At 36.1% G+C, this 19,171-nt stretch overlaps 2 protein-coding genes across 2 annotated transcripts; both read right to left on the bottom strand.

Moving 5' to 3' along the window:
* Nucleotides 1–139: 139 nt before the first annotated feature.
* On the bottom strand, nt 140–3,577 carry LOC140181552 (uncharacterized). Its single transcript, XM_072225443.1, has one exon. It carries the CDS (start codon nt 3,460–3,462, stop codon nt 433–435), a length of 3,030 nt encoding a protein of 1,009 aa, XP_072081544.1. The 5' UTR covers nt 3,463–3,577; the 3' UTR covers nt 140–432.
* A 12,404-nt stretch (nt 3,578–15,981) lies between these two features.
* Nucleotides 15,982–18,682, bottom strand: LOC112772838 (ADP,ATP carrier protein 1, mitochondrial). The gene is made up of 4 exons (XM_025817843.3): nt 18,154–18,682; nt 17,403–17,902; nt 16,950–17,312; nt 15,982–16,452 (listed from the first exon to the last, which is right to left on the bottom strand). The coding sequence occupies exons 2-4, from the start codon at nt 17,847–17,849 to the stop codon at nt 16,156–16,158; spliced, it is 1,107 nt and encodes a 368-aa protein (XP_025673628.1). The 5' UTR covers nt 17,850–17,902; nt 18,154–18,682; the 3' UTR covers nt 15,982–16,155.
* Between the last annotated feature and the right edge of the window lie 489 nt (nt 18,683–19,171).

The raw sequence follows: 19,171 nt of genomic DNA, 5'->3' as shown, positions 1-19,171 counted from the left end.
TTCTCTGTTAAATAGGAAATTGAGACATCGTTTTGGAGAGAGGTGAGTGGTTAGCTTTATATTCCAAATTCGCAACATTTCATATATTAATGTAAGAGGATGACTAGACTCAATTTATAATTCTTTAACAAAAGAAATATAATGTCAAATAAAGTATTTATTTCGAAGTAGCACCTCACAAATTACATAAGAATATCATGTAAATAAGTAAATGGATACTTAACACAAGCGAATGACAATAGTTGAACATTGTTAGAGCAGAACAAACTTCTGAATAAAAAGTATACATAAGGAGGTTACATTTAACGAAAATTTCCTTTAGTGTAGATCGTATAACCCCTGTTATTAATGAAGTTATAGTTCCTAACCGCAACACATGCATGCCATAATAATACTGAAGCAATTTAAGATAGCTTATAATTAAAAGCAAGCTTAATAGTATTTTGGAGGAGGTGGTGGTGAGTTATAGAGGTATGGTGGATGATTGGGAACATGAGGAGGTGGAGGTGACTGCAGCGGATAAACATATACGTGGGGTGGTGGAGGTGAGTGGGCTAGAGGAGGTGGGGATTTATAGATATATGGTGGAGGTGGTGAGTGGACAGGTGGAGGAGGAGATTTATAAATATATGGTGGTGGTGGTGAATGCACTGGAGGTGGTGGAGACTTATAGATATATGGAGGTGGTGGTGAGTGAATTAAGGGTGACGGTGTGTGATATGGAGGAGGAGGTGATTTGTAAACATATGGTGGAGGCGGTGAGTGAACTGATGGAGGAGGAGACTTGTAAATATATGGTGGTGGGGGTGAATGGACTAGTGGAGGTGGTGAGTGGACAGGAGGAGGGGGAGACTTATAGGTATATGGTGGTGGCGGAGAGTGAACAGGTGGAGGAGGAGATTTATAGACATATGGTGGGGGCGGAGAGTGGGTTGGTGGAGGAGGTGAATGAACCAGAGGAGGAGGTGATTTGTAAACATATGGTGGTGGAGGTGAATGGATTGGAGGAGGCGGAGAGTGGATTGGTGGAGGTGGAGATTTATAAATATATGGTGGGGGTGGGGAATGGACTGGTGGAGGAGGTGAGTGAATTGGAGGAGGAGGTGATTTGTAAACGTATGGTGGAGGTGGTGAGTGAATTGGTGGTGGAGGGGACTTATAAATATATGGTGGTGGAGGTGAATGCACTGGAGGAGGCGGAGAATGAACTGGTGGGGGAGGAGATTTATAGACATATGGAGGGGGTGGAGAGTGGATTGGTGGAGGAGGAGATTTGTAAACATACGGTGGAGGCGGTGAGTGAACAGGTGGAGGAGGAGACTTATAGATATATGGTGGTGGAGGCGAGTGAATTGGTGGAGGAGGTGATTTGTAAACATACGGTGGAGGTGGGGAGTGGACTGGTGGAGGGGGTGAGTGAACTGGAGGAGGAGGTGATTTGTAAACGTACGGTGGAGGTGGTGAGTGAACTGGTGGAGGCGGAGAGTGAACTGGAGGAGGTGGAGATTTATAAACATATGGTGGTGGCGGAGAGTGGACAGGTGGAGGAGGTGAGTGAACAGGAGGAGGAGGCGATTTGTAAACGTACGGTGGAGGCGGTGAGTGGACTGGTGGAGGAGGTGATTTGTAAACATACGGTGGAGGCGGAGAGTGAACTGGTGGAGGTGGAGATTTATAAATATATGGTGGAGGCGGAGAGTGGACTGGTGGAGGAGGTGAGTGAACAGGAGGAGGAGGTGACTTGTAAACGTACGGTGGAGGCGGTGAGTGAACTGGTGGAGGCGGAGAGTGAACTGGAGGAGGTGGAGATTTATACACATATGGTGGAGGCGGTGAGTGAACTGGAGGAGGTGGAGATTTATAAGCATATGGTGGGGGCGGAGAGTGGACTGGTGGAGGAGGTGAGTGAACAGGAGGAGGAGGTGATTTGTAAACATACGGTGGAGGCGGTGAGTGAACTGGAGGAGGTGGAGATTTATAAACATATGGTGGGGGCGGAGAGTGGACTGGTGGAGGAGGTGATTTGTAAACGTACGGTGGAGGCGGTGAGTGAACTGGTGGAGGCGGAGAGTGAACTGGAGGAGGTGGAGATTTATACAAATATGGTGGAGGAGGTGAGTGAACAGGAGGAGGAGGTGATTTGTAAACGTACGGTGGAGGCGGTGAGTGAACTGGAGGAGGTGGAGATTTATAAACATATGGTGGGGGCGGAGAGTGGACTGGTGGAGGAGGTGATTTGTAAACGTACGGTGGAGGCGGTGAGTGAACTGGAGGAGGTGGAGATTTATAAACATATGGTGGGGACGGAGAGTGGACTGGTGGAGGAGGTGATTTGTAAACGTATGGTGGAGGCGGTGAGTGAACTGGTGGAGGCGGAGAGTGAACTGGAGGAGGTGGAGATTTATACAGATATGGTGGAGGAGGCGAGTGAACAGGAGGAGGAGGTGATTTATAAACGTACGGTGGAGGCGGTGAGTGAACTGGAGGAGGTGGAGATTTATAAACATATGGTGGGGGCGGAGAGTGGACTGGTGGAGGAGGTGAGTGAACAGGAGGAGGAGGTGATTTGTAAACGTATGGTGGAGGCGGTGAATGAACTGGTGGAGGCGGAGAGTGAACTGGAGGAGGTGGAGATTTATACAGATATGGTGGAGGAGGTGAGTGAACAGGAGGAGGAGGTGATTTGTAAACGTACGGTGGAGGCGGTGAGTGAACTGGAGGAGGTGGAGATTTATAAACATATGGTGGAGGCGGAGAGTGGACTGGTGGAGGAGGCGAGTGAACAGGAGGAGGAGGTGATTTGTAAATGTACGGTGGAGGTGGTGAGTGAACTGGAGGAGGTGGAGATTTATAAACATATGGTGGGGGCGGAGAGTAGACTGGTGGAGAAGGTGAGTGAACAGGAGGAGGAGGTGATTTGTAAATGTACGGTGGAGGCGGTGAATGAACTGGTGGAGGCGAAGAATGAACTGGAGGAGGTGGAGATTTATAAACATATGGTGGGGGCGGGGATTGGACTGGTGGAGGAGGTGAGTGAATCAGAGGAGGAGGTGATTTATAAATATACGGTGGAGGCGGTGAGTGATTTGATGGTGGAGGAGACTTGTAGATATATGGTGGTGGAGGTGAATGCACTGGAGGAAGCGGAGAATGAACTGGTGGAGGAGGAGATTTATAAACATATGGAGGTGGTGGAGAATAGATTGGTGGAGGCGGTGATTCGTAACCATAAGGTGGAGGTGGTGGAGATTTATGTTCATGTGGATGTGGTTTATGATCATGGGGTGGATGTTCTTCATGCTTTGGAGGTAATTCATGATCTTTTTTAGGTTTTTCATGAGGGTAAGGTTTCTTATCATGATCTTCATCATCAGGCTTAGCAATGACACTAATTGCAAGTAGGCAAAATGCCACTAAGTAGATGAGTCGAGGCCAGTGCCTCGACCCTGAGAAGGTTCCCATAATATATGGTTTCTTGTGTAGCTCAGATCTTTATTAGTACTCTCTTTTCCTAGAGACCCTAATGATCTATGCTTGGTTCACAAAGTTTGCATTCTTGCTACCCTTTATATAGTGTTGCCCTTCAATCATGCATGAGACCATTCCTTTTGTAAATGCATCAACAGTCTGGAATTCAAGACTTAAAATATATATTACCATGTGTTTTTAATATTTAAAGGCATTTTATATTTCCGACGATTGTGGGCTATATGAACAAATTAAAGTCAATGACTATATTATGGAGATGTCAACGGCATTGTTAGATCGGATCAAATTTATTATAAACTAGTATTTTTACCCATAATAATGGGAATATAATTTTTTTAAAGTTATAGTCCATTTTGTTCTATAGTATAAATTATGCATTGCACAAAAAAGTTATAAAATCAAACTATTTTTACAAAAAAAAAAAATTGTAGGTTGACAAAAGTTTTTGGCTAAGAAGACCAAGATATCTGTAGATAAAAAAAATTAAATAATAAGATTTTTAGTTATTATTTTTATATAAAAAAATTTAATTTTTTATTAATAATTAATTTTAATATTTGTTATCTAAAATTTAAAACAATTTAACGTGTATACTTTTACATTTAATTAGGTGTTAACTGTTAAGTTTGTTGCAAAAATAAAAATAATTAATTTTTATACTTGCTATTTAAAAATAATATTTTTTCTCCGTGTGCATATAAAAATATAAGGAAAGTATGGGGAGCCAATGAAATATTTATACAATGCGCACAATGGAGGTTTAGGGAGTATTAGAGATATAACAATTAGTGTTAGAATTCCAAAATCAACTTAAGTTTTTGGGATGAATGGTTTTATGACATGAGATGTTTATTATCCCTAGTACCAGATGGTTATTTTAAGGGTTAATACTCAAATTAGTCCCTGAAAGATCACCCGATCTTCATTTTCGTCCCCGAATGTTTTTTTTAATCAAATTAATCCCCGAAAGATTTAAATGGAAACCACGTTCGTCCTTCCGTTAGGTCACTGACGTCGCCGTTAGAAACTGCTGACGTGGAGTGTGACTTGGCTGCCCACCCTAACACCTGGCATGGTGTGTGTATTGCTGACCAGATATGTTTAGTGTGTTGCATCAATTTGGTCCCCAAGTGTGAGATTAAAAAACCCTAATTCCCAACCTTCGAAGAACATGGTTCCGTTGATTGAGCGTTGTCGCAGACCCAGGTGTTGTGCTTGCAGGAGGAAGTTGGTCTTGGCGCCATGATGGGAAGCGGAAGTGGAGGGGCCGGTCGTGGGTTTCCATCGCCGTCACAGAGTAGTTATACATCGAGCTCGTCCATGCGAAGAAGAAGACAAAACCATGAAGAAACCTGTTTCTGCGGTTTGAAAACCTTGATTAAGAAATCAGGGACATCAAAGAACCCAGACCGGTTGTTCCATACCTGTGCAAGATATCGGGTGAGTTTAATTTTGTATGAATCATAGCATGATGTTGGCTTCTACTCTTGTTCTGGGCTTTACACTGTTGTTCAATTTTTCCAGAAAGGGAACCATTGCAATTTTTTTAAATGGGTGGAAGAAAATGAAGATGTAGCTGTTGCAGAGGGTTCCAGGGGTGTCCCAGAAATGGAAGGAGAACTGGACATTGACTATGAAGATTGGAAGATTAAGTTAGCATGGAGAATAGGTAGTTTAGAAGCAGAAGTTAGAGCACACAGAATGTTATTGTGCTTCATGTTCACTATTGTGATGCTAGTCATCTTAGTAGGAGTGTTAGTTTGCATCTCAGATATGTACAAGTAGGGCTGGTTTTGTTGTTTCCAGTACCCTAGCTAAAGTATTGTAATCTGAAACCAGAGTTTATCAATGGCTATTTGGTTTTTGGATAACCTGTGGTGAAAAGATAAAATGTAAAGAAGCAAATGGCAAACCAGACACATAACAAGATAATAAAGTTTCTTAAATTTCTTAATATGAAGTTTCATAACAAAAGGTAGTAGAATTCCTAAAAGTGATTCAACAGAAACACTTCATACCAAGGCATAACATGCACCCAAAATAGAGTCGTTACAAAACATTGATGCTAGATATTGTTTAACAGAAACATAAACATGTCTTTCTTAGTCTAAAGCCTAGAACAAAAAAAAAAGGTTGCATATGTTTAGATGGATGTGCTTCAGATGGCGTCGTCTTTCTTCCTAGGCCGTTTGAACCCTGGAGTCGGGACGAAGGTCATAAAACTTGCAAGCTTCTTGGTTGTGGCAGCACTAGATCCTCTAATTGTTCCAGCAGAAATTGGAGCTTTTGCTATTGGGGGAGCAGGTTGGGGAGAGGCAGCTCTTTTCCCCTTTCCCTTACAAACTTGAAGCTTTGGTGGTCTTCCCCTCATTTTAGCCTGCATGACATGGTAAACACCAAACTGAGAAACTAAACAGCTGTAGTGAAATGAAATTGAAGTTAAAGCAGTAAAGCAAACCGGTGTTGTTTCAGTGGTTGCATTTGACCGCTTTGGTGGTGGGGAAACAGACAGAGGGAGTGGATTATGCAGAGTTGCACTATCAGCATCAGTTGGGAGCTCGTTTGGTACATCAGAAGGGAGCTCATTTGGTACATCTGTGTTCGGGTTAGTTAAAGCCAGTTGCAGCTGCATTAAACGTGATTCTTCTTCAGCATCAGCCTGTTTCTTCTTCTGGCATGTTCTCTTGTTGTGTCCAACCTCACTACAGAACATGCATCGGATGGGGTTATATTTTCTCTTCATTCTTGTCTTGGACCCAGATCCTCCCTCATCTTTGTCTTTTCTTCTGTTCTTTGTCGGTCTACCTGGTTTGGGCTTAATTGGAGGGGGAACTGGGGCAGGACGACCTGTTTTTTCCCATAACTCTTGGCCCTTGACTGGATTAACATGGAAAGCATACGTTTTTCGGTGTGATTCCATGCTTAACCACTCATGGCAGTAATCCTCAGCCCTCTTATCATTCTTATCTTGTATACAGGATATGGCATGCATACAAGGCATACCTGTGGCAGCAGTTAATATCTCAGACATAGTTTTGCAGTGTAAGAAAAGTACACTTCAGAATCTTAATCTTAATATAGGGTGAGAATTTATACCTGTCAATTGCCAGAATCTGCATGTGCAAGTTCGATTTCCTAAGTCAACAACCATTGTTGTTGGCCAGCCGTGAACCTCGTATAACTCCTCATTCTGATCACCACTCCATTGTGGGCTCCAATGCTGAGAAAGCTTTGTCATTGCCTCCAGCCTGCTCTGTTGCACTGGAGGCAGAAGACCTTGGTAGTTGGCCAGTTTTTCCCTATTGTCAATCATGGATTTCATTATGATCCTCCTAACCTCCTCCGCCAGTGTAAGGATAGGCTTACCCCTATCATGTTTGGTCCTTGCATTAAATGATTCACAGGCGTTGTTACAGATAGTGTCCATTTTAGGCCCTTCACGAAAATGAGATTTCGTCCATGCTTCTCTCGGCCACTTATCCAGATAAGCCCAGGCTCGTTCATTCAACACCTTCACCCTCTTCATATTTCTTTCAAACTCAGTAACGGTTCTAGACCTAGCACATTCCCACAGCAGCTCCTTCAATTGTATACTGCCCCACTGTTTAGAAAAATTCCTCCACAGATGCCAGACGCAAAATCTGTGGTGAACTCGTGGCATCACATCCTGCATGGCTGGGATCAATCCCTGCAACATAACATTTCGTCAACAACAGTTTGCAGTGAATCAGCAATGAAATTGCATGTTCATTAAATCAAACAAGTCCAACTACGTATTTCATTAAATCAAACTAGTCCCTAAAAGAAATTAAAGCAGTCAAATAAGTCCTTAAAAATCATTTCGTGAAGCAAAAAGGTCCTTACCTTCTGCATATCCGAAATGAAGGCCCAACCATTTTCTCTGTAGTCACCGATATCATTCTGCAACATCTCAAGAAACCAGTGCCAGTTATCTCTGTTCTCAACATCCACAAACGCATAAGCTATGACGAAAACATGATTGTTAGCGTCCTGGGCACAAGCGGTCAGCAGCTGCCCTCCATGCAAGCTCTTCAAAAAGGCGCCATCCAAGCCAATTAACGGTCTACACCCGGCCTTGAATCCTTTCTTACACGCCTCCAGACATACATAGAACCTTTGAAATTGTGGAGGACCCTCAGGCATGGGAATGACTCCAACCTGAACTGTTGAACCTGGGTTGGTGGTCCAGAGTTGGTTAGCATAATCCCAGATCAGTCCGTATTGTTCAACTTCATCCCCTTCCACTACTTTTCTTGCTGCCTTTAAGGCCCTAGTAATGCAGGTCCTATTAAGCTTAACGTTGCACTTCCTGACAAACCAGTCATATACCTCTCTATGCTTCATAGTTGGGTGCTTTCTAAGCTTAGGAACCAGCTTACCTAATGTCCACTCTTGTGTTGCAGCCCTGTTCTTTCTCTTTCTAGGACAACTATGTTCATCAACTAGTGTCTTAATCTGCCATACCCCATTCTGCTTATTACATGCACAATAAACAACCCATGGACATCCCTCTGTTTTACATACAGCCCTCACTCTCACATTATCATTTTTAATGAAATTGATATTCCTACCCCATTGTATGGTATAATCTCTAGTGGCATTCATGAAGTGTTGTTTGGACTTAAAGATCATGCTAACCTCAAGCTTCAGAGTTCCAAATTTTGCCTTTTCATTGTATGGTGTATAAACAGTAGGCTCCTCCTCATCAGAGTCCAGGACCTTATCCATATCTTCCGAGTGCCAGGAGTCACAGTCGGATTCAGTCTCACTACCAGAATCCTCTCCAGAGTCTGTCAATCCAATCACAACACAGAGGTCAGTTATCAAACTAATATGTCTGTTAAAAATAAAAAAACATGATTAATATAAGTCGAATTAGAAACCATCAGTTACCTGAATCTGATGGCTCATCCTCTTCAATGTCTTCGTAGCTAGAGTCATCTGTGTCAATAACCTTGTCTTCCTTTCTAGAAGATGCTGGTCTGTGCTTCTCTCTAAAATTATTCTTTCGTGTACCTCTACTTTCAAACTCTTCACCCCCACTGTCAGTGTCACTAGCATCTCCCAATCCTTTGGTGGGTTTATATAGACTGTCCTCAGCACTCTCATATGACTCATGAGAGTCACTATCATCCTGAATAGGGGGTGGCTTAACAGCTCTCCCAGATCTAGTGCAATGCTGAGTTGGGTTGTTCTTGTTTTTAGAGTTTGACTTCGTTGGAGGTTGGTGCCTACTTCCTGCCTTAACAGCAGTGGTAGGATTTGCAGGTTGGGAAAAGCTTCTTGGTTGGAACTTGGGCTGCTGTTTGGGCTTTGGAGTGGGCTGAGAACTACACTTTCTGGTGGGGGCAGAAATGGGCTTCTTAGTGGGCTTTTCACTGGGCTCAGAATTGGGCTTTTCCTTGGGCTTCTCTGCTTGCTGGGAAGACCTTGTCTTGGGCTTAGCATAGTCCATGTTCTTGTGGTGAGGACTGGGTCCAGCAGAGTTGGGAGTGGCTTTGGCTTTATTTTTGGGAGTGGGATGCAGAGGCTTTGTTGACTCCCTCTGTGAGTGGCTCATTGTGGGCTGGGATGCAACTTTCCTTGCTTGCATTGCAGGCTGTGTGCTGGGCAGCTTCAAGAAGGGTGCATTGGTTGGCAAGATGACATCATCTTCCTCACTCATGCATTCCACCACGTGTGGCTCTGAAACTCCATGTTCAAAGTATATGTTCATCACATTGTGATTCCTCCTACAGGTCTTACACAGTTTCAGCAAGTCTTTATCAGTCTCCAACTTCCTCAGCCCTTTCTCAAGCGACAGCCAAGGAACCTTCCACCAACATAAACCCCCCAGCATATCCCAGTTGCTTATAGTATCCTTTAACAAAAAATACATCCAACGTATCCCCATCCACCCCCACCAACACTTCCGTATTATCTGGTTCGTATATTCTACTTCCTTTCTCATCATTTCTAAAGCTTCCACCATGATGAAAAATGAACGTCATCGGAGGACCCTCCATCTTAGAAGTGCAAGGATCGCCAAACCCTATACAAAAATTAACAAGGAACATGAAAAACACTAAATCATCACCAACACAGACCCTAAACCACTAACCATTACTCCATTAACACAAGCCATACTTAACACTTTTCCTAAGCCAAAAATACAGACTCTTTCCTAATTTACGCATTCACCCGTTCATAAACCCAACCCTGGAATAAAACCCTAGACCCTATTCACTAACAGATTGTTAACGATCACTCAATCAAATAATGCGGAAACTACGGTTTTACACACTTTTACCAGAGGATTTTGGCAACATACAAAAAAGGTTACCTCTTTCTTCGAACGCAGAAACAACACTCTGTTCTTTCCTTCAGGTTTCCCACTGGGCTCCAGAGCAGACGCACCAACAATGCTCCACGCCGACTCCAACGGTTGCGTTCAATGGGGCAGTCTTCTTCGTCTTCCTGTTGCTTGCTTAGGGGGCAGAGAAACAGAGACTCAAGCTTACTTTGAAGAAGAACAACTGAGGTTAAACACCAAAGACACAGTGAAAAACGTTTCACTATCCCCTCAAAACGCAAGCGTTTCATTGCGACACGCTGGAGTGACCAAACGGCGTCGTTTGGTTGGGGTGGGCAGCCAAGTCACACTCCACGTCAGCAGTTTCTAACGGCGACGTCAGTGACCTAACGGAAGGACGAACGTGGTTTCCATTTAAATCTTTCGGGGATTAATTTGATTAAAAAAAACATTCGGGGACGAAAATGAAGATCGGGTGATCTTTCAGGGACTAATTTGAGTATTAACCCGTTATTTTAAATATTATGAGTGATGTTCATTTTGTAACTCATATAGCCCATTGTACATATTGTATAAATAAATCATTGGCTCCCTAACAGGACTCAATATATAATTAGATATTAACATAAAAAATTATACTGATAGTTATAAAATTAACTCAAAATTAATTTTTTAAAAACAATTAAATTTTGATTCTAACTTTTAATTATAACATTAGTATTCTCTCAAAATTATATGTAATAAATATTTGAAAGAAGAGAAATGAGAATATAGAATAGAAAGATTAGCGATGAAAATTTAAAACTAAATAAAAAATTATATATAATAACAATAATAATGATATTTTTTATTTAAATTATATTATTTTGTTAATTTTGTTTTCTATAGAAGAGAAGGATAGAAAAAATAGAGAAAGAGAGAAAAGAGAGAGAAATATAAAGATGAAGAATGAGAGTGAGAGTGAGAGTTTGTTAATTTTGAAAAAAAATTATTTTAATTGTAAAAAATACTGGATGATATATTTTAATTTGTCAAATTACTAATATAAAATATAAATTATATATAGAGTAAAAATAGTAGAGAGAAATAAAAAATAGAAAGAGGTAGATGAGATAATTTAGAAAGGGAGTTTATTAATTTTGAAAAAAGTATTTTCTCTCAATTTTAATAAGAGAGTGTCATGTGACACATTTGATTATTAAATTAGATAGTAATATATGATACATAATATAGGTATATTTCAATTTTAATTTTAATATTTTAATATTTTTAATTTTAATACAATTAAAGAATGTCATGTTGCATATTTTGATTGTCAAATTAGTAATTAGTCATTGATATTGATAACGATATATAAAATAGATAGAGTGGTTGAAGGAATGAGAAAAATAGAGAAAAGAAAGAGGAAGGAGGGGAGAACTTTTTAATTTTAGAGGGAAATATTTGATTTCAATTGTAATAAGGGAGTGACATGTGACATATTTTGGTTGTAAAATTAATAACGACGAGAGAAGAATTCTTTAATTTTGGAGGAAAAAATTTAATTTCAATTACAATGAGAGAGTGACATGTGACACATTTTGATTATAAAATTAGCAAAGAAGGGAGGAGAATTTCTTAATTTTGGAAGAAAAAATTTGATTTCAATTGCAATGAAAAAAGTGACATGTGACACATTTTAGTTGTAAATTAGAGATATATAATAGATATATAAAAAAATAGTCTAAAGTAGTATTGTGATGAGTAAATAACACGTGAGATTTCAAGTTTCATAAAATTATTATGTTATCTTTACAATAACATAGAAATAAGCATCTATCTTAAAACTATATTTATACTTTCATAAAGAATAACATTTATATAATTAATCTAGCATTAATTTCATAATTTTACACATTAAATATCTAATTCTATAAAAAAAAATTATAATATAAAAAATGTTATTAATTCATATTAATAGTCTAAATTCTAATATTATATATCTTATTTGAAGAATACATTTTTATTTTATGAGGTGGTTAATTTAGTTTTATTAATCCTCAGATGAGGTGATTATTAAATAATTATATCAATGATCATCAAGGAAGTTAAATAATACTCAATAAGTGCATGCACTTCCCTAATCTGTAGTCTCCTAGCTTACTATACATAGATGAGCAATCACTTAATGCAAGTTGTTTTAACTTTTAATTATAAGAAATTTTTAATCAAACATTTTGCCTCCCAATAAATAATTTATATCCTCCAAAGTTATTAAAATGTACTTCTATCAGACAAATTATTGATTAATTTTCTGTCAATTTAGAGGCCTAATAATTATTTTACAATAAAAGTTATTAAAAAATTATTTATCTAATATACATATTAAGAATTTAATTGAAAATGATAGAATCACTAACCTATCTAATGAGAGTAATTTTTAAAAATTTGTTTAGAATAATAAAAATTTATTTTAGACCAAAGTATTCAATTTGAAATTTGTTTAGCATTAATTTAGATGTTTACTTGATAACATTTAATTTTACTTGCTTGTTATAATTACCGCTTCATGTTCCCCTAATACGCTAAGGGAATTAATTAAGGACCTATATTAATTCTTCATCATCTGCTCAAAGGTTGACCTTGTGAACCATTTATATATCTCATGTCATGTGATTACATACACTATATTACAGTAATTAACTCAATAAAATTATATGGTGCAGGTTTACTACCATACATGAGGTTGATCTAATTGGAAGAACTGCACATGCTAATTTTATTAATTAAATAATTAATTACTAAAGTATATGTTGTAATCTGTTTAATTTAGACGTGATGCAGGGCTAATTTGTTGCTGATACATTGTTACCTCGGATCATGTTGTTTAGAATTTCAATGCCATATTATATACTATACCAGATGATTTATATACTTGACTGATTTATATACTGCATCATGGACGAAATATATATATTGATTTATAAGGGTAATAATGATCATAGTATATAAACTTTAGCAACACTAATTATAGCTACTACCCAAGATGAATTTGAGTCTTACTTTTTGGAATCTCTTGGTTACTTGACTTGCAAGATTTTTCAGTAATTCAGACTACTACTACTACCTAATATTTTTAGATAAAGATTAGAAAGAATAATGTTCAATACAGGAATGGCTAGCTGCTATATCTGTACTTTTAAGTTTTGGTATCTTAAATGAAGATTTGAATCACAAGCCATAGCCTCTAGGGATTGTATCTACCGAAAAAATAGGATAGGGATATTGTACTATATATATATATAAAAAATCAAAAACGTTATTTGTACACAAAAATCAACCATCAATATATTTGTATATAAATATATGTGTGATTTAATTTATTTTTAATATATATTTATATTTCAACATGTGTTTTATATTGGTGGCTGATCTTGGTGACTGACGTAGTATGATCCATATATAATATGTGCAGATAAAATTTAAGAGAAAATTTAAGGAACTAACAATTTTTAGTATTTTTTTATCATTTGACTTGCACAAATACTAAATTATCTTTAACAAATAAATTTTATTAATTTATATAGTGACGGATCCAAAAATTTTTTATAACGAGAGCAAAAATACACTAAAATAAATTTTGTTAAATATCAATATATTTATAATTTGAAAGACATAAAAAAATATTTATAATTTTTAAAACAAAATTATATATATATATATAAACTAATAATTTTACTTATATTTATAATAATTATGTCTAAGAATTAAAATAAAGAATATAAATTAGAATTCAATCAAAAAGTTAACTTTTTCAACCAATTTCAATCAATATCAGTCAATTTTTTTTAAATTATGTTATTTATCTTAAAATTTAAACCCTAAAGTCTCTAAAAAATTGAGAATTTTTATAGTTAAAAAATAATTAATGTTGGATAACTAAAAGTCAGCTTCGTATAAGTTTTTATTATTTAATATATAAATAATATTTTTTTATCTACTCAACCAATTTTTGAAAAAAAATAAAAACTTTATTTATATTTAAAAAACTAAGCAACAGTTTAGTAATTAATTGATTGACTATTTTAAAAAGAACATTATCACTATTTATTAATTTTTTATTTTTAATTTTGATACCAAATTAAATTTAATGCGACATATATAATTACATATTAAATTTAACAAAATATGTTTTTAACATAATTCTCAAAAAAGATAATTTATAATTTAATATAAGAAGAAAGATAATATAATAATAGAATTAAGTATATTTATTTATATATAATTATTATTAATTTTTCATCACCCAGTTGCGAGCAAGTGCTCCTTCTCTCCCCAACCTAAGTCTGTCCCTAAATTTATGTGTGCAAAATTCTGATAAATATATGTGCAAACTATATATTTTTTGTATGTAAAATATTTGTAAATATGGATGCAAATTATTACTAGCCATGTATCATTGCTCAAAATTTAATCCACCAACTTTTCTTCTTAATTTTGGATCCTACAACCAAACTATAATGCAAAGTCAACTATGAATCTATGATTATATATTTGCTAGTATTTCTTATTTCTGTTCATCACTGATCCCGTGAATGCAGATGCATGTAACCTTCTTTTTATGAATTATACATATGTTTATAATAAGCTTGGTGCTTGGTGTAAGTACTACAAATATTTTGACATGGTGTGTGTAATGAGAATGATATTGTTTACTTTTTAAGTACTACAACTATTTTGTATGTGTATATATGTTGTGACTTGAAAAATAAAATTGCAGGCTTGGCAGTGTTTGTCGGTTTGGCCAGCTAAAGAAATTGTAATAACTATACTTAGAATGTTAATTAAGGGGAAACCATTGATGCTCCTTTATATTCCACATGTTCCCTCCTTGTATCTCTCCGCGTAAATATGATGATGAGAATGAGATTTATTATTATCTATCTTCTCAAGGGCAATGTACATTCTCTATAATAAATTAATCACACTAAGATCCACATATGTGATACACTAAATTGGAAGAAAATTAACTATATGGTAAGAAAGTAATTTCTCTTAGGCAACCATGTCAAATGATAAGCAATATGCTATACTATTTAGCGGGTTGTTATTCTTTAATTTTTTTTTTACTCTTATTTATTTAGGTTAAAATCATTAAGACTACCATTGAAAGAGTGACTGAGATTGAGATACAAAGATTAAATTTAATATCTATATTGTATTTGGTGTAAAGTGTACAACATTGGGTTATGCCTCAGTATCATGTTTGATTTAAAATAAATATGGAGACTAAGGGATAAATTTAAAATGTGAAAAGTTAAATAAAAATATTTAAAAAAAAAATAATATTAAAGTTTCAGTATCCACTTTAAAAATTTCAATCTCTTATCCCTTTTTAGAGGTATCCAAGAAATTGAAAGTTTGTGTTCCGAGATTAAAAAATCTCTAATCACCAAACAAACTCACCAGGTGAGATCCTTTACTTTTTAGGGTGTTTTATCACATAGGTTTAAAAAAAAAAAAAAAGAAAAGGACAAATAGATCTTTGACCTTTTGTTAAAAAATAGGGTAAAGTATATTTTTTGTCCTTAAAGTTTGATAAAAGTTTCAAAAATACCCCTAAGTTTTATTTTATTTCAATTTTATCCAAAAAGTTTTCGATTTGCATCAAATATACCCCTGATAATTTTTCAAAAAATTTAAGACCAATTTAACAACAATTTCATAAGAACAACCCTTAACACAAGCAAATCAAGTATAATTTTCATGCATTATTGTTAGATTGGTCTTAAATTTTTTGAAAATTTAGCCGTCGAGGGTATATTTGATGCAAATCGAAAACTTTTGGGACAAAATTGAAACAAAATAAAACTTAGAGGTATTTTTGAAATTTTTACCAAACTTCAAGGACAAAAAATATACTTTACCCAGAAAAATAATATTAAAGATTCAGTATTCGACTTTAGAAATTTTAATCTCTTGTCACTTTTTAGAGGTATTGAAAAAACTGAAAGTTTGTGTTTCGAAATTAAAATATCTCTAATCACCAAACACAATAGTCGATCTCAATCCTCCAACCCACTTCAGTCCCATAAAACAAACTCACCAGGTGAGATCCTTTACTTTTTATGGTGTTTTAATTTATCACATAGGTTTAAAAAAAAGGAGAGGCCATGCAACATGTCTTAACAATATAGACATTGATCCGTAATGAAAATTGTATTCCATTTAAGAAGTAATTGGTTATTTAAACCAATGCCAAGCAAAATGACTTATTAAAAGTTGACACAAACAAATCCTAATAAGAATTGAGTAATTGGTTGTTTTACTTAATTTTCGTCACCATCTTTTGTTGTAGAGAACAATAATGAATTCTAAGAGCCTCCAGAACTATACTTCTTTCCCAGGAGAAGGATCTGAAGTTTGTCATAGCCGGCAAGGACGCCGGCGCTAGCCATGGCGCGAAGGATGTTAGCACCGGCACCTTTGAAGAGTGATTTTGAACCTTCCTTCTTCAGAATTTGGGAGAATGCATCTATGGAGCTCTTATACTTGATGGCTTCTCCTGATGTCATCATCATCCTTCTACGGACAGTGTCTATTGGATAGGAGGCAAATGCTGCAACATTTGTAACAACCCATCCCAGAGCAAAACTTGCCATGAAACTATCCTGTAATATCCAAAACAAGAATAATGAAACCAAACACATGGTGTGTGTAACTTATTTCAGATACAAATAGTTTTTAAATTTAATTTAACTCTGGTGTGTTGTGTACAACTGTTTAGATCTTTAGGTTGAAAGAAACATCATAAGGCTTTAATTCCCAAATAATTTTTTTTTAATAGTCATCGTCATATTCCGTGCCAACATACCATTTATTCGCCGTTAGATGTGGTACGACTTTTAATGTAAGTACACATTCTGGTTTCATTTATAAGCGGATGGATGATATGTCGACACAGAATACGATAATAACTATGTTCAAATAATAATATTCTTAATCATTAAAATAATTTTTGTTTATCGAGCGCAACCATAATTTTATGCTATACTAATTACTAACAGATCATTAATAGTATAACTAGAACTAGAACTAGAATCATATGTAACATTAGTGTAATTCTTAACAAGGGTTTAGAAAGGATAGTAATGGAGTAATGACTGACCTGCAATGATCCTACCAAGATTACAGGCTTAACAGAATCATAAATTCCAAAGTACAAACCCCGGTAGACAATGATTCCGGCAAGAGAAATGTTGAAGCCACGGTAGAGGCCAGCAATGCCATCAGATTTAATGGTCTTCCTGTAAACATCCACCAAACCATTGAACTGCCTCTGTCCACCAGCCTTGGCATCATTGGTAAGCCGAGTTCTAGCATAATCCAGCGAATAAATAAACACTGACGACGAAGCTCCGGCAGCGCTCCCGGATAACAAGTTACCTCCAAACCACTTCCAGTACCCATCTCTGTCCTTATTGAAGTTGAATAGTCCCTTAAAGTAGTCTTTAAATGCAAAGTTCAAGGCCTGTGACGGAATTTTATACAATTACTTGTGTGACAAGTTATTACAATGCAAGGTTCAAGCACATGAAAATAATTAGGCAAATAAAATAACCTGTGTTGGGAAGTAACGGATAACATTAACAGTGTTCCCTCTCCAGAGTGAAGTGATCCCTTCGTCTCGGATCGATCTGGCAAAGCAGTCTCCGATCCCTTTGTAGGGTTCGGAGAGCCTGCCAGCCTTGATCATCTCATCTTGGTTTTGAAGTAGAAGCTTTGCGCGCTCAAGCGGCGCTACTGCAGTCTTGGAAACTGCAGCAGACACTCCTCCCATGAGAAAATTAGTGGCAAAAGTTGCAAAGCTTTTCTCTGATGGAGATTGGACAAACACAGCTGAACCTGCAGAATGCACATCACTTGAGGAACTTGCTTTGCATGATGCTGCCATCATAGCATACTTTAAACCACCATTTGAGTAGGTTCCATATGGAAATTGTTGCTGATGCTGCATAACAGGAAACTTTTGCACCATTGTTGGGTGCTGTTGGTTCCTACCAGCCATCACTGCTTAGTAAATTGTAGTGTTCTTAGAACAAACTATAATAACCTGCACGGCTGCACCAGAATATATATGTTAGTGCCTGGAGTTATTTATGAACTATTGTAAATTTGTAATTCAATGAAATTATACTTATTATGTAGTTGTAATATTAATAGTAAAATATCATATCATATCAACTCATATTTCATTCATTATTAGATTCAATGTAAATTCCATTTAATGTATGAACACATAAAACAACTCTAAAATACACTAAGAAACAGAAAAGTTGAAGTCAAACCATGGAATACAAGAGAGATTGTACCTTTGTGTCCTTGAATTCTGGAATTTTGAACAAGACACCAATTTTTTTTTGTTTTCTTTTCTCTCGTTTACTTGGCTTAGATGAAGAATTAGCTCCTTTATAACTGTATAAATATGAGTGCTTTCAAGCATGCATGGTATTGGTAGGCGCAACTACTGCGTTGAAGAATCAACAAGTTGAAAAAGTTAAACGCAAGTAAACCTGTTTATATTCCTAGAAAATTGGAAAGGTGTTGTCATGGAAATTTCTCTTTTCCTGTTTATATTTGACCCCATTTTTTTTTCTGTGATACAACTTACGCGCTTTCCAAATGATTTTTTGTTACCTGGAAAAATCTAATATTCTCATTGACTAGTCTTTCATTGCATCATATCTACTATAAAATGCCTTGAAATAATAATGGGATTCACTGTGTTTTAGATTTTAGAACGTTGGAAAATGGAACTATTTTGATGTTAGACATCCAATTTTATTTTTGTGTTTTTAGAAAGAAAAAAAAATTGATTTCATTTATTAAACCCTAATGATTAATAAAAGTCTAATTCTGCAGATTAAGATCTATAGTACACCTTTCCCAGGTGGAGAAAACAAATTTGAATACGTCTCATAGACCATGTCATATGACATAAAAAATTAGGAAGATTTTCAAGTGTACCGTATATATCAGTGATTTTTAACCGTTGATTTTAACTATATATATTATATATATTTTTTAAAATTAAGATCAACGGTTAAAAATCACTGAAACACCGATATGACAGCACACTTGAAAATTTTCCAAAAAACTATAGTGATATATTATTGGAAAATTTTCAAATGTACTGGTATTCCAGTGTTTCAGTGATTTTTAACCGTTGATTTTAGTTATAAAAAGTATATATAATATATATAATTAAGATCGACGGTTAAAAATTACTAAAACACCGGTGTACCGGTATACTTGAAAACTTTTCTATATTATTAGGAACATTAGCATCATACGTAACATAACAAAAAGCATCTAGATGTTCCAAAACAT

Source organism: Arachis hypogaea, chromosome 18 (genome assembly GCF_003086295.3).
Source record: "Arachis hypogaea cultivar Tifrunner chromosome 18, arahy.Tifrunner.gnm2.J5K5, whole genome shotgun sequence".
Taxonomy (NCBI): domain Eukaryota; kingdom Viridiplantae; phylum Streptophyta; class Magnoliopsida; order Fabales; family Fabaceae; genus Arachis; species Arachis hypogaea.
This window is presented reverse-complemented; position numbering and strand designations above follow the sequence as displayed.